The 24,066-nt window shown below is 47.5% G+C and overlaps 1 protein-coding gene across 7 annotated transcripts; it reads left to right on the top strand.

Moving 5' to 3' along the window:
* The first annotated feature begins 439 nt into the window (after positions 1-439).
* On the top strand, positions 440-21,618 carry LOC128418884 (CYFIP-related Rac1 interactor A-like). 7 transcript variants are annotated; one of them, XM_053399013.1, is made up of 12 exons: positions 440-545; positions 8,398-8,482; positions 14,043-14,122; positions 16,180-16,301; positions 16,659-16,764; positions 17,213-17,349; positions 17,651-17,728; positions 18,662-18,778; positions 19,060-19,139; positions 19,764-19,890; positions 20,419-20,489; positions 21,433-21,618. In XM_053399013.1, exons 3-12 carry the CDS (start codon positions 14,050-14,052, stop codon positions 21,494-21,496), a joined length of 975 nt encoding a protein of 324 aa, XP_053254988.1. In that variant the 5' UTR covers positions 440-545; positions 8,398-8,482; positions 14,043-14,049; the 3' UTR covers positions 21,497-21,618. The 7 variants fall into 7 exon arrangements, with proteins under 7 accessions (XP_053254988.1, XP_053254995.1, XP_053254994.1 ...); XM_053399020.1 differs by lacking the exon at positions 14,043-14,122 and adding an exon at positions 11,695-11,775; XM_053399016.1 differs by lacking the exon at positions 440-545 and adding an exon at positions 1,317-1,452.
* Positions 21,619-24,066: the final 2,448 nt, after the last annotated feature.

The raw sequence follows: 24,066 nt of genomic DNA, 5'->3' as shown, positions 1-24,066 counted from the left end.
CCCACCCCCAACAAAAATCCTGGCTACACCCTGAGTGAAACACTGACAACAGGCCACAGATCCCCCTTTAACCAAGATTCTGTCTGGGACAGGAGGGACAGGCTGGATGACCTCTTGGGTGCCTTCCAATTCTCCATATCCTGAACCCAGGCTTCCCTTGCCTGGCTCTTGAGACTGAGAGAGCGAGAGAGGAAAAGAGGGCCTGACACAGCAAGGCAAGGGTTAATCTGCCCTGGCTTCCTTGCACTGCAGACGTCACAGATGTTTTAGAAGGAGGGGAGGGGGCCGAGTAGTGGTCTATGGTGGTCTTTGTGATGCATTTTATACTGATAGCAGCAGCTGCACCAGCAAAGCTCCCTTCGTTGGATTGACACACACAGGGAGGGCAGCGCTCCTTCTGCAATCTCTCTCTCTCTCTCTGCAAAGGGGCTACTCTTCCCAGGCACAAGCAAGGATCTGCAGAAGATTGGGAGAAATATTATTGCATCCTCCCCAGCGTGTCTTTCTGAGATCTCTGGCTTTGCCTTGTCGTCCTCGGCAGAAAGGTGGGTGTCTCTTCCATTGGCAAGTGGGGAGGAGGAGGGGTGCGAGGACGGAATCAGACGAACTGAAACAGAGATTTTAATTATTTTTTTTGCAAGAACAAAAGATGCATATGAGCACCTGGTATTTCCAGAGCAGTCCAAAACAGGATTTCTCATGAATCTTCCTGGCTGGCGGCCGGGGCACCCTTTCTACACAGTGACAGGGAGGGTGGGGGGAAGAAATGCTGAGTTGGGTGGGGGTCAGGGTCTCCCCAGTTGATTTTCTGAGCTCTCTTTACGCAGGTCGCCACCTGCTCGCCCACTGGCTTTCTATGCTGAAAACCTGGGCACCATCTCGCTCTAGGGTTGCACAGCCTCAGCGCTCTGTTCCCGACCCACACCCTGTTTACTGTTGCCGTCGGGCGCTGAGCAAAGGCGCTCTGGTCCCCTTCCGTGTCCCATGTGCAGGCAGGGACGGCGCTGGGGTAGCCGCTGCCTTTGGAAGCAAGAGCACGCTCCCCATTTTGTGCCGCGCAAGGCCAGGGTCTCGGTCTCTCTCTGATCTGTGAAATGGGTGGAGCGCAGGGAGATGTGCTGTGCCTGTGCCCCTCTCCTGCAAGGCGGCACTCATCGCTTCTTCATCCTTAGCCCCCTGCGGAATTTTCTTTTCCCCCTCCCTGCCTGCAGTCGCAGGAAATGAGATGCCAGCGGCAGCGGCAGCACATGGCTCTCTCTGCCTCTTCGGGGGGGGGGGGGATTAAAAAATAGCTGGGTCTGCTCAGTGAGATTCTTTTGTGTGTGTTGGCCAAGGAAGGGTATAGCTCCTGGTTGCTGGAGCGCAATGGGCTTTTGTCCAGAAGTTCTGCCCATAAATCGGTACCCAGGTGGTCCAAGGTGCTGGTTACTTTGCAAGTGATGCTGCTGACCGGTGAGTGTGTATGGGCAAGGGTGACTATTGCAACCTGGGATAGGGATGGACTTATCAGTGTGTCAGCATCTAAATTCACCTGTACAGCTCTGTCTTCCTCCCACTGACATTGGTCCAGACAGAGGTCAAAGTCTCCTGGGATACTGAGCAGATAGATATAGAGAGTCTATTGTCTATTCTGTAATAATGAATGAAGATTCAGGTTTGGTCTCTCTTGTCAAATTGCACCCCCCCCCCAGCACTCTTTACTAGTTCCTAGAAGGGAGACTTCCTCTGAAGTGTGGGGGATAGGCAAGCTGCCTCCATACCCTTAGAAGCATTGAGCTGTCCCTTGTTGGAGGCCGGAGGCTGGACCAGGTGGTTGCTAAGGTCGTTTGGATGCTCATGTTCATATGTGCAAAGAGCTTTCCAGGTGCATCTCCCTCACAGCTGGATGAAGGCTACAGGCAACTGCCCCTAGGAATAGGTCGTAACCACTCAATAATTGTTGGATGTCTGGAGTGGATTCTGTTTGGGAGGATAATTATAGATGCTGCAGTGAAATCTACACTATGGGAGCTTCTCTTGGGAGAACTCATTAAGGAAAAAAGGGGGGGGGGAACAGATCTGCTCAAAATCCAAGGCCTGCCTGGGGTTGATTTAGGTCACTCATTGATGGAACTTGAATAAGTGTGTTCCTTCCACAGCCAGCTTTGTGTTTCCTTTCTCACAACCTCTTGAAGGCTGTGAGTGGTCTCCTCTGTAGTTTCCCCCTCTTCCATTCTTTGTCTGGAAATAAGAGCAGAATCACAGACTCTGGTCTCCTTCATGCATTCGCTTGATATGGTGAGAAGAACAAGGTGCATGATTCAGGCTTGGTGTTGGCTATGTGAGATCTGGGGCACTAGGCACTTTCCCAGACAAGAAGCAAAATGGCCCCAACAGCATATGCAAAGGATTTTGATGCCCCAATGAGCAAAACCTGATTGCACATCTTGGACCAGAGGAAGCATGTGCTCCTAGATGGGGATGAAGAGGTAGTAGCAAAGGCTGGTCAACGACACATTGGAGGAAAGTGCCAGGCTTTGCTTGGTGGGCCTGGAGTTGGAGCCTTTGCCTCCTGGTATCAAACAAGGTGGAACTCAAGATTCTGAATGAAGGGCTGATTTAATAGAAAAAGAGGAAGCTGCCTTAAACCGGGTCCAATCTAGCTTAGTACTGTCCATATTGACTGGCAGTGGATCTCCAGGGTTTGAGGATCCAAGCCACTAATGCCATTTCCCCTCTTCCCAGAGCCAGGTCCCTCCTTCACCCTCGAAACCAGTCTTTCTCCAAAGCTGGTTCCCTTCCAAACAATTCAGAGTCCAAATCCATTCATGGTTAATGATTATGGATGATGGGAATTGTAGCATCTAGAGGGCACCATCCTGGCTGCTGCCTATGACACAGGTCAGTCTTCTTCCCCCATCCTGGTGCCCTCCAAATGTTTTGCTGCCCCAATGGGCAAAGGAACGCAGCCAGCACAGCTGCAGAGGGCACCAGATGCAGGAAGGTGGCGGCTGCAAAGTGTAGGCTTGCCTGATTTGGCTGCAGAGCACGGTGACAGTGAACTGGGAAGGTCTCAGACTGTGAGCAGTCAGTTTGCTCCTCCAACCCACCCCCTTCCCAAACCACTTCGGTATGAACCTGCAGAATTTATTTGCCTCTGGGATGAAACACTCCCTTCCTCCCTGGCAGAGCAGGAAAGGAGAAGCAGAGGGGCGACAAGGCAATGCAAGCCATTCTCCCATCTCAGCGCTGGTTGCCAGAGGCAAGGTGTGTGTCTGTGTGTGTGTGTAAAACAGACCCAAAAAACCTGGGTGGCATAAAACCTATGATGTGGTGTGCTTCCAGACAAGGGTTTGTTGTGGGATGTCTGCTCCTCATGCATTCCACCTGACACCATCAGATCAAAATGCCAGCCTGTATCCCCCACCCCATTTAATCCACAATCACCCTTTTGAAGGGAAATCTGATAAGTTTTTTTAAAACCAAAACCATAACCTGTTTCCAGTCACTCATCTGTGATATTTGAACAACCAGTTTACAATATTGTCCCCATCTAGAAGCCCCTGCAGAGACCATGAATTGTGTTCCTCTACCCAACCCTCAGGACAGACTGCTTCCTCCAGAATTTACTTTCCTGGATCAAAACATTTGGTTCTCCTCTCCCAAAGGCTGACTCCTGCATCTCCTCACCCCTTGCAAAGCCCAGATGGTATTTGGCAAAGTCTAGAGAAGGTGGACATAGCGCAGAGTAAAACCAGAAGCAGGGCAAGATCTAGAGCAAGGTAGCAGGTTCCAGGCAGCTGGTCAGAACTGGGTAGTGCAGGTGAAGGGAGACATCCCAAGCAGCACAGAAGGAGACTTCACAAAATCCCCATAGATGGTGCCCAGCAAAGGAAGCCACCAAGCATTTACAGGCACAGCAAACTGGCACAGAAGCATGAATTATGGCGGCAATGCAGGAAGCTGATGAACAGGTGAGAGGCTGAGTCAGACTCCTCACCTGAAAGGTCACAGGTGCAGCTAGTAAGTCCTCCTTCTCACTAGGGAGGCTGTCAGGATATCCCTTTCCAAATTCTAGTGAATTCAAGGGGTCACAATAACTTCCACGTTGTCAATCCTGACTCAAAATGGAGCACAGGAAGCTGCCTTATACTGAGCCAGACCAATGCTCCATGTAGTTCTGTAGTGTCTACACTCTCCAAATTGTCAGGCAGGGTTCTCTCCTAGCCCTACCTGGACATGCCATTGAGGACTGAACCTGGGACCTTCTGCATGCAAAGCAGATGCTTTACCACTGAGCCACGTCTCTCCCTGATCAAAGCAATTATCAAAGGCATCCCCATTGGAGAGATCTGGGACCAAGTCACAACACCAGCATGCAGCTCCTGGCTCTGTTTCCGCTTTTCAGATGACAAGAGTGCTCTGAGCATGTGCAAAATGTCTCACCACTTGGCTTGCTCACATGCACTGGAACTGAGGGCTAGGAAGCAGCATAAGCCCCAGCACCTCTCTCGGAGTACCTTTTACTTCCCTCTCACGTCCAGCTCCCACTCACACCATTTTCTCATGAGCAAGGTTGCCAGTGGGCTCATTTTGCACCATGGAAGCATTTCGGAAGCCCCCCCACACACCTCCTAAAAGTTGGCATAATTAGGAGCACAGAACCATTAACATTTGAGCATGCATAATGCGGGTCTGTGTAGCTCCCCTCCATTTTGTACTGATGCAGGAAATTGAAAAACCAAAGCAAATTTCTATTTTGAAAGCCCTCCTTGTGCCCTTCAGAAGGGGGACCACAAAGGACTCACCAGAGCATGTCTGGCCTTATGGCACGTTTAAAGACACTCTCCCCCCTCACAAGCCCCTGAAGTCAGTTAAATCACTGTAAAACAATGCAAATAAACTGACCATTAGTTTACTGTGCAACTTTCACAAGAGACACTGCTTGTGCAGAAGGGAGGGGGAACGAAAGGCAGGCCAAGCCACCAGCCTCAGTGACTGCACCCTGCAGCAGAGGCAATTTAGGATAGATCTTAAGTCACGTGTAGGGCTAAGTTCACACGGCAGCTTAAAGCTGTGTGTCCTAGGTGTGCATGCCTTTTTGCATTGTCCACAAGATGTCATCCTTACCCAAGTAGTAGCCTGCATTTCCCCCACCCTCTTATTCCACACTCTCTGGGCTCACCCACACTTCCCTGGGAAAACCTGATAATTAGCACTGAACTGGAGCAAATGTCGGTTAGGTTTTCTCCAAATTGACATTTGCTCTGATTTAGTACTAAAGAGCAGGTTTTCCAGGGCAAAGCAGCAGGGGAATGGCAAAACTGCTTGGAGCCATGCCTAGAAAGCATGTGACAAGTGGAACACCCCTCGACCCGTGGACAAGCCCTCTCTTTTTTAAAATTACAAAGAATTGTGAAGAACCTGCAGCCAGGGCTTACCTCCTCATCTACTGGTCTTTCTTACAAGTTTGCTGCTTGGTGCTGAAACTGCAGGGCACACACCTTCAGGAAACGGGAGGCTGAAGAAGACCAGCAGCCTTGCAGAGAAAAAGGAAGTTGCTCACGTTGCTAATGAATTTCCCAGACTCAGGGAAATGAGAAGAACTGGGAACTTATAAGTAGCAATAGCAGTGGATTGGCCCTCAGTTGTCACCTGATTCCCTGGCCCAGGAGGATTCTGGGACGTTGTGCATAGCCCCCACTGGAGCTACCTCTGGTTCCTTCCTCCAACCCATGGAGCCAGTGCCTGACCTGGTTCAAGCCCCGCAGCTCCTGATACTGGTTGCATAAAAGAATGTTACAAAAATGTGTTGGAAGAAGACCTGGCACTACCCTGGGCCTAGCTGTCCTTTCCTCCCTCCCCCCAATCAATGAGGGTGGCTTTAAAAAGAAAAGAAGATGATTTTAATCTGATATTTGCTATGACTTCGATTGGATGTAGCCCCGGCAGTAACCTTCATCAATGCTACATTACACCAGCAAGAGGTCTGGAGTAGAATGTGAAAAGAGAAAGAAATGATCAGGAGGGGACAGCATTGTCTGTGAGCCTAGAAATAAAGCAGTTTGAAAAATGAGACCTGCCTCTGCTCAGTTACTGAAACATGGTGTCAGAAGCAACCAACCCTTGCCGCCACCATTTTCTGCAAAAGCTGAAGAAAAGCTCAGGAAAGGCCAGGAAGGACTTAGCTAACTTTCAGCCAGGCTGCAGATAAAGTTCAAGGGTTGAGGTTCATGAAGCAAGTGCTCTGCGGTATGAAACAGACAGTGGAAGCCTTTTTGAACCAGGCAAAATGGGTTTTTGCAGTCAAGGACCTTCAGATGCTGTGAACAGGTCCGTCCTGCCTGTGCACACATTGGTACATTCCCATGCATCATCTGGGGATCCTCCAAGGTGGGCCTCGTAGGGACTGCCTTGGAGCAGCTGCTCAGTCTGAGTAGGTCAAGTAGCAGCAAAGAGTTCTTGAGCAGACTAATCAGGAGAGAGATTTAGATACCATTCTGCACACTGCAAGGGGGGGGGGTGCACAGAGCAGAAGACAAGCTCATGTACCACAAAGTTGGGTGGCCAGGTGCGTAGGACAGCTCTCTTTTGATACACTTGCCCAGTATCCTTAATTGACCTCTGAAATCCTAGTGGTTTGAATGGTTACAAAAGGTTTCTGAATTGTCTCTCTGTGTGTGCTTGCAGAAATATTTGCATATGTGTGTGTAGTTTTCTAAAGCTCTGTTTTGCTCTGTTAAACTGCTGGGACCCCGGCAAGGTGGCGGGTTTGTTGCTGGTGATGTTAGCAGCAGCAGCAGTAGCTGTACACATTATCAGGAGAACGGGCACCTTTCAGTGCATGTAGACAAAGCTCTTGACTTTCTTCTTCAGAAGGACCGCTTGGTGGTCAGAGCTTAACCTCCCACTCAAGCCATGATCTTGCAGGTGGGGAGCTTGATAAAACTCTGCCTCTGTCCTCCAGCACTTCCCAAAAAGAAAGAGAGAGGGCAGGACTTCAAGTGGGCTGCAGAGTGCGTCTCTCCTGCCCTCTCCACAGCTGCTCCCATAGGAGAGGGCTACTGAATCTGGGAAGGGGAGGTTCAGGAATCTCAAAGTTCTTCAGAGGAGAAATAGACATGGATAAGAAAGAGGAAATGGCTGTGCAGTGGTGCTAGCCTTGTAAAGCAAACACAGACCCCAGCCTGGATTGGGCCAGAGTTTACAGCAAGTGGCTTCTTCAAGCATTCACTGTTCGCTACAACATGTTGTGCCCAGGTTGTGCTTCCAGAGGCTGAACAGTTGTATATAAAGTTGCAGCTTGAGTCCACAGTGAACAGTTCCAATGACCTGTTCATGACAGGTGAGGAAAATGTTGCCAGCCAGAAGCAAAGGGAAGCAGTAGACTGAGGGTGATAATGCACTGAAGTTTGATAGGGGAGGGGGTGAATTTCACAGCAATTTCCCTGCTAGTTGTTCACATCAACATGGCTTCAATTTGTTTTTGTTTGTGTACACACCAGGGCAAAGCGAGGGGGGGCAGTGGGCAGGGATATATTTACCCTATACAAAGGTGTTGGTAAAAGACAAATCAGGATCAGCTTAAGGGCTCTGATCAGTGTGAAGGTAGTTTGAGAAACAGGGCACCAAACAGGAGTCTTTTGTAATCCTGGATACATATGCATTTTGGATATTGTTGTGTGAATGTGGATTAAAACCCTGCTCAGCCTTCCTCTCCCCTTGTCCTGTTTTACCTCTAGACATGTGGATATAGACAACAGTGCCTTTCTGAATGCATAAAGACCCCTGCTTAACTAGAGCTGGCTTCAAAACATCAGAGATTAGGGGAATGCTACTGCTGGGAAGGAAATGCCTTTTAGCCTGCTGGAATGGCCAGTGCAGGCCCTTAGGAACAGATAAAAAGACAAGGCCTCGGCCCTTTATATCAAGGCCCTGTGTACCTGCCATTCATCCCAATGGGGCATGTGATGTGGGGGACCTCCTCATGGACTGTGTCCAAATAGTAAACTGATAGGTCATGAGGGATGAACCACCGTGGCAGAATAACTCCAGGAATGGAAGAAGTACTTCATGCTTCTACTGAATAATGCTTGCCTTGGCCCGTGTGGCAATGTGAGGGAATAAAATGACTGTTCTGTGGTCAAAGAGCCACACTGTGGCCTTTGGTCATCACCCTCTCCATTCCTTCTTGTGCGATGCACTTGATGAAGTGAATACTTTCTCTCTCTATCTCTGGCACGCATGCATGGGGTTCAGTTTTCACAATTCCAGGTTTCCACCAAGGACACAGCTTCATTTCAGGCACCTTCGATCAGCAATTTGAAGGCGAATTGCTTAGCTCATGAGAATGGTCTAAATCTGGAAGCCTAACGGTGCGTTTTCTCTCCCCCCGCCCCCTTCTCTCTCATGCTGCAGGATTCTCCCAGTTAATGAAGTGTTTTATGAACCCTACAGAAGCCTGCTTCTTGCTGTAGAGGTTACCGAAGCATCACAAACTGAGGTAAAAAATACAGCCCCCTTTGCTGCTTGTGTGATGCAGGGACCTATCCAGTCTTAGAGTTCAGAGGCGCTGGGCGAGGCCTAGAAAAGCAAGTGTAAAGGCAGGTGTTCCTCTAAACATGTAGCAGAACAAGGTGGCAGAATCCTGAGGGAGCGGAGTGCACTGTGCCACATCAGATGGAACATAATATTTTTTTAATAAAAAAAATACTCTTATGTAAAGAACTTGCAATCAAAACATGAGAGTTTGGGGGTGCAAATAAGTATTTTTAAAATGTGACAACTCCCCCGCCCCCACTTGCATTTTGAAATTTGCAATCTCAAATTATAACCATCCATTCTGCCACATCACAAATTATTTATTATTTATTTGCAATATTTACAGACCGCCTTTCACCACAGATTGTCACAAAGCGGTTTACACAAAAATCAATAAATATATAAGTTTAAGACAAACCAAAATCACAGATAAAAACATAACTTGAATAAATAAATTAACTTGAACAAATACACTTGAATAATGTACAATTATTTAAATACCTGCTGAAATAGAAAGGTCCTTGAGAAGTGTTTGATTGAAGTCCAGTAGAGAAGGGGTCTGTCAGATCTCAACTAGTGAGGAGTTCCACAGAATTAGGCCCACAATATGGACTGCCTGGCCCTTAGGAGCCACAAGCCATGCATATCTGAGCCACAAGTGGTGCTAAGTTCTTCTTTAATGCTAGGGGCTGCCTCCCCTGCTCACTCCACTTGCCAACTCCACCTGCCCCTTTGCCAAAAGACCTTTCCCCACACTTGACCCCCCCTCGCTTTACACCTCACCCATGCCCTTGCCTGTGCCCTCTCACAGCTCTCTCTGCACACCCTCCCCCCACCCAAGCTCACCCCAGGCCCCACCACCTTTTAAAGGAGAGTGAAGTGCTTCACAGAGCAGCTTGCTAAACTGCTGTGTGAAGTGTTTCCTGTCCTCCATTAAACCTTGCTGCAGGCCCATTGGTTGGTGTGGCTGTCTATTGGCAAGCCACGCAAACTCCAGAGCATGACAACACTTTACATTTCTATGTATATAGACAGATAAAGCAAGGATACTCACCTTGTAGGCCTAAAACAAGTGGCTTTTTATCCACAAGCTGGCTAACACAGGAAAATGAAAGTAACCACAAGAAGAAACTGAAGGATTGAATCTTAGCACCAACCCATAATAACTGGAGACAATATTTAACTCTGTAATTACCAATTACTACATTGGGTTGCTAGCAGTGATTCCCTCAAAGACCTCCATGATCAGGGAAAGTTATAACTCTTTTAAGTGTCCTGGGCCCAAGTTGTTAAGGGTCTTGTAAATTAACACCATAACCTTTAACTTGGTCTGGTAGCATATGGGCAACCAGTGCAAGCTTTTAAGCATCAGAGTTATGTGCTGGCAATAGTCTGTCTCCACCAACAGTCTAGCTGCAGCATTTTTCACCAGCCGGAGCTTCCAGACAAGGCCCAAGGGCAGCCCCACATTGAGTGTATTGCAGTCATCAAGTCTTTACTGCTTCATTCACTGTATGATTAGGTCAGGCTTACAAAACATTCATTGGTGCACAGTAGCAAGGAAGCAGAGAGCAGAGAGCCAATCAGGAGGACAGGTCATTGACCAAGAGGCTCACTGTTTATCCCAAGTACAACAGACCCTTCTCCCAGTCCCAGGCTGGTCTTGATCGATGACTGCCAGGCTCAACTCACACAAAGTCACAAGGAACTGAAAAGAGTCACTGTTGTTAGTGATGCCAAGAAAGGCTTCACATCACCCTGTACAGTGTCAGGGATAGACCTTGTTGGGCACTTGCCAAGGCCCGCACACTTGCAGGTAGAGCCACTGCAACTCTCTGGAGACTCCTAGCCCTGCTGCAACTCCTCTTTGCTGTCACCTGCCTCCTCTGAGCATGCCAGCAGCAGCAGCAGCACCCTCAGCGCTGCCTTGTGCTTTCCCTCTGGGTGATTGTATGGATTGGGCCTGGAAAGAGAGGACAAAGTGAGCAGGCAGACATGCTATGGAGGAGAGGGCCCACTGAAAGTGCCTTACCCGAAACCTAGAGCTGCCCCAGTAGAGAGCTTTAGGAGAGCAAACTGGGCTAGTGGGTGGCTACTGCCAGGATCAGATTATGGTCTCTCCTTGGTAACGAGTGCCCATTCATACCCTAGTCAAGGAGTGGGAAAATCTGTAGCCCACCATATGTTGTTGGATTTCAACTCCCATCAGCCCCAGCCAGCATGGAGTCGTAGTCCAGCAAAGATGTCTATGGCCACAGGCTCCCCAGCCCTGCTGTAGGCATTGCGTGGTGGAACTGAAGCTGCTGAGCTACGGTTGTTCTGCTGCGGAGCTGGGAGGAAGGGGAAGTCCAGTGGAGGCTGAGGGCTCTGGAAGCACGCAGAAAGCTCTCACAGGAAGTCTGAGGTGCAGCACAGCACACTCTGCTTCCCTCTGGGAGTCCAAAATAGAAAATATAGAAGTGGTTGTGGGATTTCCACACAGACAAGGCTGCAATGAGATATACAGACAGAGCTGAGCTGCCTGCAGCAGCAGCAGTGACACGTGCCCTCTTCACTCACTCAAGCCCTTCAGAGAGGACCTGTTTGAGGACAGAGGGCTCTCTCTGAAGCAGGTAAGCTGGGAGGTCCTGCTTTCCCAAGGGTGCTGTGGGCGGGATGGTTTAGGAAGGAGAAAGGTGGTGGTGAGAAGCATTGAGGAGGAGGAGGGTCTACACTGGGCCAAAAAGGGGCTATCGACAGGGACCCCATTGGAAAAGGGGCTCTCAGTAAACACCTTTAACTCAAACACCCATTTCTGAATTTTGTACCATACATCTACATGGCGGAAGTGGTGCTGCTGCCACCCACCTTAGAACAGGCCATGTGACCCAATCATGGGCTCCGACCCCTCAACTGAAGATCAGTGTTTCTGAGTAGGGGAAGCCAGTGTGGTGCCCTCCAGAAGTTCCCGCACTCCCAGTTCCCACCCTCACTGACCATTGGCAATGGGGGCTGTTGGGAGTTGGAGTTCCACACCTGGAAGGTACCACATGAGCTGCTCCTTCTCCTCTAGAGGAACTCTGTGCTCAGAGGGGCTTTCTTGCAGCCTTTCTCTTCCTCTCTCTCTCAATCTCTCTTTCTTTCTCTCTACCTCGGTTGTTTTCTTCCATCTTCTGTTCTGTTTCTCCCGCTCAGGTCTGCTGGCCATGGGCAACCTGATAAAGGTATTGGGCAAAGATTTAGAAAACTGTCCTCATTTTTTCCTGGATTTTGAAAGTAAGTCCCATGCGCAAAGGAGGGACGGGGGTGGTGTCTGTGATTACTGGCAGAAGGAGTTGCTGTTCTCCACAAATTTTGGGGGTCACACTTTACTATATAAATATTTGAGGTGGTGCCAATATACTTTTTTAAAAAAAGAAGAAGACTTTGTTGGGAAGCAGCAGGCAGTGACAACCAGACACTGTAACAGACTGGGCATAACTACACTACAGATTTGCAATTTAGCTGCCATGGCTGCTCCCAGAGAATCCTGGGAACTGCTCCCCCCCAAGCTATCTTAGCTGAACTGCAAAGTGAATGGAGTGGAAGCTGGCTTGAGGGAAGATGCATCAAACCACAGTCTTTCACAGGAAACTTCAGAATAGATACGGATTGTGACTAACATCATGTGTACACATCTTCAAACACCAGCAGTGGGAGCGCACTAGGGCCAGAGTAGACAGTTATGTGCACACAGCCTAAGAAGAACTTTAACCTTGCAAAAATGGGACTTAGGAAGGGAATATTAATACATTATTATTATTATTATTATTATTATTATTTGCATAGAAAGTTAAGTTCCACTTTTCCTGTTGAAAGCAATAGGATGAATATTAGTTGTGACCAGCCCGTCCAATATCCAACATGCCCTGGTGTTCCCAGTCAGGTGTGGTAACTAAAGTGTGAGCTGAGAAGTAGGCAGTCCCTCCTTCAAATTGTGTTCACCGCACTCAGACTACTATTTATTGGCCTTGGAATTTCCATCTGTAATATGTGGATATTAATTTATCTGAAAGGGTCAGTTAAAGGATTACTGTGAAAGTGTATCTGAATCACTCTTGAGTACTTAAAAAGACTATATTAAGTATTATTGTTTCCAAGAGGAGTTGGATAGAAATATCTTTCTCTGTCTGAGGGCCAATTTCCACAACTTTTCAAACATTTGCCAAGTGTTTTACAGTTGACTGTCTTCACAATATTTCTTTCTTCAGAAGAAATCCATAGACTGACTAATAATAAAAATATTTTAAGTGGCATACATAAAATAATATAAAATAATTATCAATAACACAGAAACAAAATCAGCAGCATTTTAAAAACAATACACCTGCAAGGAATGCCAGGGTTTGAGAGACTTGTCCAAAACTACTCAAGGAACTTAATAGCCAAGGACAGAATTTGGGCCTTGAACTCAAGGGTCTAAACCCCAAACTCTAGGGTCAGTGACATCTTGGACTCATCAAAGAGGGAAAAGAAAAGGCAGCCTCTGATCTGGGCAGCAGCAAACCATTTCGTGCCAGCTGTTCTTATGCCCTCTCTGTGCTCCCAACCTGGTGCCTTCCAGATGTTTTGGACTACAACTCCCATTGGCCCCAGCAGCATATCTGTATGATACTGGGGCTGATGAGAATTGGAGTCCAAATCATCTGGAGAACACCAGATTGGGGAAAGCTGTTGCAGGGCTTAGTCTGTTGTTCCCTTTCCAAAGAGGTAAGGACTGATTCACAAAGGCCCTGCAGCATTTCTGGCCTGTTGCTATGGCCGCCAAGGCTATTGGATCCTGCTAAGCAAACATGACTGGCACTTGTGCCAATGTGTGGGCCAAATGAAGGCCTGATGGCTAAATGGAGCCCCTATGTGGGCAAATGATTTGGCTGCCATCATAAATTCAGCCTTTGGTGAGACTCCCAAACTTGCCAGCCATAGGTCCTGTTGAACAAGCACGCTCCCCTTAGCCCCCAAATCTGGTTGGAGAACAGTGACTCTTGTCCTCCTCTGTTCCTTATCATTGGTCTTCCTCCCCATCAGTCAATGCACATCTCCATTCAGGGGCAGGAAGAGGTGGGGTGGGCCTCTCTATACTCAAACATGGACCACCAACAGTTGTTTATTTTCTTCCCCTCTAGTCTAGCCTTCGCCAGCCTGGTTCTCTTCAGGTGTTTTGGGCTACTACTCCATTGGGCTGATGGGAGTTGTAGTCCAGTACACCAGGAAAGAACCAGGCTGGCAGAGACTGGTCCAATTAATTGAGAACTGACTAAAACATATCTCTGAATGCTACAAAGTTTGTGGGCATGTTCACCTCATCACCAAGCACTTGCAGCCAAATAAGCCGTAATGTCTGGTTAGTGGTCCTATTTGAATGTAGAAATTGTTTGCTGAATGACTCTTCCTGCCACCCAGAAAGGGGCACCTTTCCCAGTGACATTCTCCCACAGACCTCTCCTTCCTTCCCCACCTCACTACCCATCATGCTTTTCTCCCTCTTGTCTCTTCTCTTGCAGGTAGCACATGGGGAACCTTCTTAAAGTGTTGACTTATAACGAGCTTGACCAAGGCCCTAATTTTTTCCTTGACTTTGAACGTGAGAAGGGATTTTTTTATTTTTTTGCCTTTGTTTTCATTCATGCCTTTCTTTCATTGATTTAATTCATGATTAAAATTGATTTATTTCGTTTTGTGTGGAGGTGTAGAGGCAAGGGCTTGTATCCTCAGGGCAGTTTCTTGTGGATTCAGCGCTGCTCAGGCATACAAATGGTTTTTTTGCAGCATCCACACAATGTTGACCTCACCAAAATGCCATCCCATATCCCTATCCAGATTTACCACTTCCACAAGTTATTTACTTACCAGATTTCCCATGGAAATGGTAAAAGACAAAACAAAAATTCCATATAAAAAAGGAGAATAATATGGGATAGTATTTTGGTGAGGTGGGTGTCTTGTGGATGCTGCAAAAACATTACTGGATGAGCAGCACCGAGTCAGCAATAAACTGCCATGTGGAATTCCCCAAGAAGCTTCAGGGTGAGATCTAGAGAGGCAGAGGAGGGAGTCAGCAACCAGACAAGATAATGGCTCCTGGGCTGTGCACAGCAGAAACATGCTTCTGTTGCAGGTGCAATGCCTTCTCTCTGGCAAGATGATCATTATATAGCAGTGGGAAAGGGCAGTAGCCAATCACACTGAGAGCAAAGGAGGTGGGGCAAGAGAAGAGATTGGTGGACCTTCTCAGAACCCTGGATAGTGGACAGTTGTTTTCTGAAGGGGAGGGTGAAGGGCCAGAAAGTAAGGCTTCTCCTCCAGCAAAGCGCTCAGAAGCTCCCACATTTGGAGACGTCCTACAGGCAGCAGTCTGCATCTCCTCCAGAGCGACGGCCTGACTGCAGCCACATTTCCAGGATTTGTTAGAGTTGTGCTAGCTTCTCAGTGAAGAGGCATTTAGCAGCCCTGCGGTGTCCAGGCAGCACTGCCAAACAATTAACTTTCAGGGTTTGAATGGCACATTGCCACACCTCCTCACAAGCAGACACCAGCCTGGACCTGGACTGCTGTAGGTGGGCTCTGTGTGCTTGACCCCCTCCCCCTTCTCAAGCTCCCATAGGGTGTGCATGAGAACTGCTGGGCCCTAGGACTGCTGAAGGTATGCTGTCTGGGGAGAGAGGCATAGAAGAGGAGTTAGCGCTAGATAAGGCAGGCAGGCAGGCCAACAGTCCTGGAGCCCTGCTTTGAGGAGGAGAGTGGGGGGCAGCTCACTGCCTAGGAAGCCATTGGCTTAGTGCCTCCTAGTGTTTTGTTTTTTATACTTTGTGGTTTCTTTTTGGTCCTCCTGTATATTTATTTTCTAATATTTTCCCGGCACAGCTAAGGGCCAAAGGTCTGTGGCAGCCCTCCCCAGCTTGTTGCCCTTAAGATATTTCGGACTACAGTTCCCACCAGCCCCAGCCAGCATGATTGTATGAGTCAGGGTTTGTCCATATTTATGTTTGTCCTGTGGCAAGGAAGCACATGTCTGGGAGGTTTTCTGCTTCTCCCATGCTTTCTAGGCACACGTCCAAGTGGTTTTCAGTTTGCTTGGCCGTTTACTTTGGGAAAACCCACTCTTTAACCACTAAATCAGAGCAAACGTCAATCCGTGGAAAACCCAGTTGACATTTGTGGATGAGCCTTTTGCTGAGGCTCATGGGAGCTGTAGTCCAAAATGTTTGGAGGGCTACAGACAGTAAGGGTGGTCTGTGGGCTTCCCAGAGAAAAACATGCAAGAGAGGGGCTCTGTTGCAGCTCACAGGCCAGGCCATGGCTTCCCAGTGTTTTTTGGGGGCAGCCCAAGACCTCATCCCCTCCCCAGGCGGTTGCACAACGTGACCTGGGTACACCCAACAAGCCTTGCCCATGATGCCAAGGGGTTTGGGGGGAGGCAGAACTCTCTGGTTGCAAATAGCTACTCCCATGGTCCCCCTGACATTCCTTGGGTTGCCCCCCCAACCCCTGACCATGCCGAGGGAGCTCTTGGACCCCCTCATTCCAAGCAAGCCATCCCAATGTCCCTCCCTCCCTTCCCCCTGGGGCTGGGATGAGAAAGTGTCCCACAGCACGAGTGTCCTGACCTCTCCCTTTCTCTCTGGGTGGGGTTCGCTGCAGATGCACAGCCCACAGAAGCCGAGACAGCTGTGTGGAACCAGGTGAACGCTGTCCTAGAGGAGGCACAGACCATTCTGGCGGAACTGCAGTCCTACACTGGAGCTGGGCAAGAGATCAGAGAGGTACTAGGAAGAGCCTGCTGGATCAGGCCAGTGGCCCACCCAGTCCAGCATCCTGGTCTCACAGTGGCCAACCAGATTATTCAGTGGGAAACCAGCAAGCGAACAAGAGTGCTCTCCCCTCTTGTGGCTTTCAGCAACTAGTATTTAGAAGCATTGCTGCCTCGGACTGTGGAGGGCAGAGCATAACTGTCATGGTATGACCTGAGCCCTTCCCAAAGCTGACCCCCACATTCCAGAGCTAGGAGCAATGCTAGCAAGTGGTCTGGATTCCCCCCCCCTCCCCACAAAGATTTTTGTACTTTTGCAAAGCTAACATTTCAGGAAGAAAACTTAGCATCTTGTGTTACTTTATCACAGGCCATCCAAAACCCCAGTGACTTGCAGCTCCAAGAAAAGGCATGGAACGCCGTGTGTCCCCTTGTGGCAAAGCTGAAGCGTTTTTATGAGTTTTCCCTTAGACTTGGTAAGTGCCCTCTCCCATCTCAGCAAGAGGGGGTGTTCTCTCATTTTTTCATTCTTTTCATCTTCAGTCCAGTTCGACCCACTTCCACATTAGTTTGCAAACCTCTCCCCCCCCCCCCCCGCCCCTTAACATAAGGAAACAGTGCCACATGAAAATGCCTTTCTTCCTAATATGCCAATCTGGGAACATGACTTTGTTTAGCATATACATTTTTAAGAGGCAATTTGTCCCTAATACAATGCATTTCTTTATGGTGATTTCATTAAAATACTTGCTTCTGCATGCCCTTCTCATTACTATAAACATTTTTGGTGTGAATTTTTGAAGGAGAAGCTGTGCTTTGGTTCCAGAAGCAAAGCTTTGGCAGGTTCACATTAAAATGCAGGGATTGGCCGGGTGAGGGGGCTGCTGCCTAACTTAACCATCTCCCTCCTCCTGTCTTTCCCAGAGAATGCCTTGCGGAGCTTGCTGGAAGCTCTCACCAGCCCACCTTACGCCCCGACTCAGCACCTGGAGAGGGAACAGGCTCTCGCCAAACAGTTTGCAGAAATCTTACACTTCACCCTCAGTTTTGACGAGCTCAAGGTACGTGTGGGAGGAGGCGGCCCCCAACAGTGGCTAGTCCAGCGGCAGCAGGGAATGTGATCTGAGCATAATAACAAGTAAAAAAATCTCCCACAGGGGCTTCTGACTCTTGCTCCTGTGGAACAATATTAGGCACTTTGCACAGCACCCACTCTGGATGGTTGGCACAGGTGCAGATGTAGCCTGCAAAACACACACACACACACCATCACCATCCCTTTCCCTCCCATATGTGGAGAAAAGCCTTCTGCTTCATCTTCTCCATCACCCCTGAATGAAGTCTCCCTTCTCTGTCTCCCAGATGACCAACCCTGCCATCCAGAATGATTTTAGCTACTATAGAAGAACCATCAGTCGAAACCGGATCAACAACCTGCAGGTAAGGAACGGTTCCTTCCTTTCACTGGGAGGCAGAGTAAAAACCCAGGCTGGGCAAAATGAATGGAAATTCTAATGGCAAAGGAATGGTGGGAACTCAAAGCTGCAATGCAAGTGGAAATGTGCAGAGATGCCAGAGCAAACAGAGTATGTTCACTTGAGAGCCAGGGCTCATCCGCACTTCCTCTTGACCCATATTTTGATTGCCTTGTGTTCTGATTAATTCCCTCAGGTCCAAGAGCGTTTCTTGTTCTCCCATGGCTGTACCTTGCAAAAATCCAAACTTACCTGCTGAATTGAAGCTCAATTAAGCAAAATCACTCTTTGGATTTTCTGCATATCCGATTCAGCAGGCAAGATCGGATTTTCGCAAGACACAGTGAGAAAAGCTCTCGGATCTGGGAGAATTAATCAGCACACAACACAATCAAATTAGGGGTCAAGCAAAAGTGTGGATGAGCTCTGTCAAGAAAAAGAATAATGGAAAGCCAAGTGGGAGGGGGAATGGAACAGAATGACTGGAAAAGAAGGAGAGAGACATAGATATTAAAAGAGTAAAATGAACTATCTCGTCTGGATAGGTGGTTTCCTGTTTCACACTGAGAAGTTATTTTTAAATGTCCCAGGGATGGAAATGAGAGCTGTCCATAGAAATAAACATAGAAATTCAACATTTTAAGGTAGCTGGGGTTGGGCAACATGGTGCCCACCCTCTACCACCAACACACACACACACACACACACACACACACACACACAAGTAACAACAGAAACAACCTAGTAAGGACTGAGCATGCCCAGTGGGCATGGAATGTTGGCTGGTTTTGGTGGGGAGGCGATGAAAAACTGATGGAGTAGAGTGGCTGGGACCTTAAACAGAAGCCCTCCATGCCGCAACGTTTTGCTGCAACTGATCTCCATTCCTGCCCTGCAGTTAGACGCTGAGAGTGAGGTGAACAACGAAATGGCCAACCGGATGTCCCTCTTCTACGCAGAGGCCACCCCAATGCTGAAGACTCTCAGCAATGCCACGACCAAATTTGTTTCAGAGGTGAGTGATGCCTCCCAAGGCGCAGAGAAGACAGAGGCAAGAGTTGCCAAGACCAGCTTAACGTGACAGCCTGCTGCAAAGTCCAGGCTTGCTTGGTTGTTCATGCAAGGTTAACACTGCACACTGGCTGGTGCGTTGATGGGCAGAATCCACCCCAAGGAATCTGTGCTGTGGTAGCACAGGGACTGGGGCTGCCTCTCTCCCTTCAGATATTCAGCTTGTTCTCTCCCTGGGGAGGAAGAGCAGGGGGTAATCAGCATGCAAACTGGGTCTCCTTTCAGAACAAAACTCTTCCCATTGAGGACACAACTGACTGTTTGAGCACCATGGCCTGTGTCTGCCGGGTGATGCTGGAAACGCCGTGAGTACAATGCCCTACATGATTATAGGCCGCAAAGGCTGAGCAAAGTGGCCTTCAGGGTTGCACACATACAGCAGAGTCTAAAAAGCCACACAATTGACAATTGCAATTAAAACCCTACTAAACTGAGACCCCATGTTAAAAATATGGGGTCACTCAGAAACTACAATTAATCCAGAATGTGGCTGCTAGACTGGTGACTGGGAGTGGCCGCCGGGACCACATTTATTATTATCATTATTATCAAATGAATGTGCAAAAATGTAAACAAAGAGTCACCAAGGGCCACCGTACAATGGGATTGGTCAGCCTTCTACATGCTGCAAAGCAACTTACCTGGTGAGCCTCTCTAGGGAGGGAATTCCACATCAGAGGGGCAACCACTGCAAAGGCCCTGTTCCTAGTCACCAGCATTTTGACCTCTGGGCCAGGCATTTGTAGCAAGCTCCCACCCATTAGATGACTTTAAGGAACCCATACTGGAAATCACATCTTTTTAGAGTCTTTAGGCTGTGTTTAGCAGCTCCATGGTATGAGCTCCCCAGGAAAGCTGGGAAGGAAATGTGGGGCATGTCAGCTGGTCCAAGGAGGCTTGTTCATGAACCTCTTTCTTGTTTGCAACAGGGAATATCGGAGCCGCTTCACCAACACCGAAACTCTCCTTTTCTGCATGCGGGTGATGGTGGGGGTCATCATTCTTTATGACCATGTCCATCCTGTGGGGGCTTTCGCCAAGACCTCCAAAATTGACGTGAGTGACATTTCTCTCTTCATATAGAAACATCAATCAGAGAAACTCAAGGAGCTGACAAGCCAGCCTTTGATGACCTTCACCTTCTTGATGTTTTGGACTACAACTCAGCAGCCTCAGAATAATACGGCCTTAACGACTGGGGCTGATGGGTGTCGTAGTGCAAAACACCTGGAGGGCACCAGGTAGGGGAAGGCTGGAACCTCCAGTGTTTTTACTGACAATTGATCCTCAATTAGCTTTTAAAGGGAAGGAGGAGCAAAGATCCATAGGAGCAACCAAGCATCAGAAGAACCACGCTGGGTGGGACTTTCCATTCCAGTTTAAATGCGGGGTTCCCCCCCCTCTCTTGCTGCACCTCCCATATCCACATGGTCTGGAAGACCCTATTTTGCCTTTCTCAAATCTCGTGAATCTGCTCACAGACAAAGGGACTGTTGTCAGTATAAGTGGGTGCACTTTCCCAACATTTTCCTCCTTTGAAATTTGACTAACAAGGCTTTTCTTTTTCTTTTTTAATGCCGGTAGATGAAAGGATGTATCAAGGTCTTGAAAGACCAGCCTTCCAACAGCACAGAAGGCCTTCTGAATGCACTGAGGTAAGGCAGCCCAAGAGGCACCTTTGAGGAAATGGGCTTTGGCAGCCAGAAAAGGTCTGCTGCAACTCTCAGAAAAGAACTGCAAGCGCATGCACACACACACCCCTTGCACAAGCACCAGGATTGCACAGGGATGACTTTGGCAGCCTAGGCAGGTGCTGGAGTTGAAGGTGCATGGAAGGATTTTCAGAAACTGAAATTGGTTTTATAGACATGAACAGTTCTTATTGAAGGAGTGCTGTGGCAGGAACTGGAGAAGTTGGCTGTTACTAAATGACCATTGACCTGGCTTCACAGAAGGAACTCCCTCGTGCATTGCCCTCACATCACAATTATCCTGTGGGGCAGACCATTATTCCCATTTTACAGCTGGGGAGTTGAGGCCAGCAGCCCTTCCAGTGTGCATCGCACAGGAGGGGCTGGCCTGAGTCCTGGATTCCGAACTAGCTCATGCCCACCAGCCGGTGCTTTGGTATCAAGGGAGCTGCAGTTTCTCAGCACTCAGACCACTGTATGCTGTTCAGGGACACTGCATCTTCCCTGTCCCCAACAACTGGCACTTTAATTGCTTTGGCCAGCATCACAGAAACCTACCTTTTAGTCCAGGCGTGGGCAGCCTTTGGCCATCTAGCTACCATCATCTCTGACTATTGGCTATGTTGGCTGGGCCTTATGGGAGTTGATGTCCAACAGCACCTGGAGGTTAAGCTATTGGCTACACTTGGGCATTCAGGTTCCTACCCTCCACTCACCGGCAAACTCCCCCCTAGATCCACACTTCCTTTCTGCCAAACTAGTCCCTACTAAGAAATCCCACATTTTTACCTTTGATCAGGGGCTTAGACGTGCATTGCACCTGTTCCCACAGTGGCCAGCACAATTGGCTTCTTTTCTCTACAACTGGTGTGCCCTTTCCCACTGCCTCCCTTCTTCTTCTTCCTAGGTACACCACCCGGCACCTCAATGATGACACCACATCCAAGCAGATCCGGGCCTTGCTGCAATGAGCACCCCCTGCAGTCGAGGGGTGGGTGGCATTCACCAGAGACCCAAGAAGGGGATTTCTCCATGGAACCTTCAGCAGAAATTTTAATGTTGACATATTGCTATAAATAACCATTGGCCATCATATTCGTCATTTTGTGAAGAAGAAGAAGAAGAAGAAGAAGAAGAAGAAGAAGAAGAAGAAGAAGAAGAAGAGGAAGAAGAAGAAGGAGGAGGAGGAAGGGGGAGATTTTAAATAAATATATATATATATAAACAAATAAATATATATATATATATATGCACACACACACATACATACATACACACACACACATATATATAAAATTATGAGAGATAATCCTTTCAGCTCAGTGCCAATCTGCCCCATCTCCCAAGACACTCCATGTTCAACTCTGGCAGAAGTGCAGCTTTGCCAGAGAAACGCCATGTTGGCAAGGCCGCTCCTCTTCACCGTTCCAGTCCCAGTCCCACCCATGTTGATGTGACATGTCTAGTTCTCAGCCCTGAAAGGCTGACATCGAGTCTGACCAAGCTTCAGGAGGGACAAAGGGGGCAGGGTTTGGCCCAAGCTGGTAAGAGGTTGAACCACCATCTTGGAACCAGGTGGATGGTCTGTTCCTAAACTCTTGAGAGGTCCAGAGATGGATCTCCTGAACTAGCCCAGACTCCAGAGGAGGGTGGGGGGCTAAGTGAGAAAGATGGAGAGATGTTCTCTTGTTTAAGATGTAAATAATGTGTCTGGAAAATGACTGTTGATCAGGAATGACTAGGATGATTGATGCAGGATGATGATGATGGTGGACATCATCATTAAAAACTTCAACACTGATTCCATTCAAAATGGCTCAGTTACACCTTTTAGATTTTTAATATAAACAATTAAAATCCACTCACCTGTTATTTTGTACATTTTTGTGTCAAATAAAATAAAAAGAAAAAAATATCTGTTGTGTGAGAGACTTGCCTGGTTGTCTGTTTCGCTATGTTGGCAAAATGCACATGCTCAGAGGGGTCCCTTTTTATTATGATTTCATGTTCCAAACAAGGCTTGGGCAAAGGTGATCAAAAGTGAGATTTGTGTGCATGTGCACACAAACACATTATTCAGACATGTTTGTCAGGAGTAGGGAGTAATCTAGGTGGATAGGGAGAAGAAAGTGGCAAGATGTAAAGTGGTTGTGTAATCTGACCCACAGATCTGAGCACAAAAGCCACATTCTTTCCTTTATCCAAAATAATAGCACAACAGAAAAAAGGGTTCACATCAATATATTATACATAATCAAAATATTGTCAGTACTTAAATCAAGCCTTAATAGCTCAAGTAGCTGGGCAACGTATGGGCATACACACACACCTGAATAAGATTAAAAATGTAGATGTGTTTCGATATTATCTTCACCATCTGCTATTACAAATCAGGAAACTCATCCTTCAGAGTTTTCAGAGCACGGTCCACATTTCCTTAATTTCTGACTCTTGATTAAAAAACAAAACAGTATTACCGGTCCCTTTGTTGTCTAGTGGGTTTAGCATCTCAAGACCATTCACCTCTTTCAATGCCCATCATGGTCTATGAATGGCTTTATTTTTTTTTTATTTTTAAATAATATTTATTAAGAGTTTAAAGATTACAAATGAAAAAAAAGAGTTAAACAAAACAGAACAATACAATACAATAAATACAATACAAGAAAAACAAAAACACTACTTATCTTAACAAAACAAAAACAGAGACAATTAAAAACACATCCAATATTTCCATATCTTATCTTGCATTTACTTGTTTCAGCGACCTCCTCGCACCTCCCTTTTTTGTATTCCAGTTCAGTTAGCTATTTCAGCAAATCCTTTCCATCTTCCTCAGTTTTCTGTTCTATAATTTATCTTAACACAATCTAATCTTATTTTTCCCTTTAGTCCATTAACAATCTATTTTTACTTAATTCTTTGTAACATTCCTGCTAAAGCCATATATAAAGACCCCTTTTCACCCACTGATCAACAACAAGATTGTACTCTCCAGATGTTTTGCTGTGCTGGCCGTGACCAACGGGTTGTAGTTCAAAGCATGTGGAAGGTACCTGGTTAGGGGAGGCTACATGAGACTACTGGACTATGAATAAAAAAGTAACTTATTTGTTGTTTTATGCTAGAGCCACAACTTGAGGGAGGGGAAACTCTGGATTTCCAAATTCTTCCTCTGGATACAAAACACACAGCCACATTGTTCCACTGACACTTGATTTATGTCAATAAAGAGTGACAATATTTTGGTAATACTGGTTGATGCTAACCTTTCTTCTGGCTAAAGCTCAATCACACTGAATCCGATCAAAATCAACTGGGCTCCATTAGCCACAGCCACTAACTGACATCCCATTGTTATCCAGGGCACAAGGGCAACACGCTTCCCCTGCCTTGAGGTCTATTTATTTATTTATTGAAAAGTTTCTATACTGCTTTTCATTTACAGAAAGAAATGCCAAAGTAATTGACACAATAACAAAGCAACAAAGGGTTGCAGTCAACTAACTTTTATTCAGAGCAGACCCGGTGAAATCAATGG

The sequence above is a fragment of the Podarcis raffonei genome, chromosome 8 (genome assembly GCF_027172205.1).
Source record: "Podarcis raffonei isolate rPodRaf1 chromosome 8, rPodRaf1.pri, whole genome shotgun sequence".
Lineage (NCBI taxonomy): Eukaryota > Metazoa > Chordata > Lepidosauria > Squamata > Lacertidae > Podarcis > Podarcis raffonei.
This window is presented reverse-complemented; position numbering and strand designations above follow the sequence as displayed.

Bases quoted from the DNA above. Each gene is read 5' to 3' on its own strand.
- LOC128418884 (XM_053399013.1), top strand. From the start codon at position 14,050: ATGGGGAACCTTCTTAAAGTGTTGACTTATAACGAGCTTGACCAAGGC. The intron at 18,779-19,059 runs GTGAGTGATGCC...GTCTCCTTTCAG, and splicing joins CGACCAAATTTGTTTCAGAG to AACAAAACTCTTCCCATTGA. The intron at 19,140-19,763 runs GTGAGTACAATG...TGTTTGCAACAG, and splicing joins CGGGTGATGCTGGAAACGCC to GGAATATCGGAGCCGCTTCA.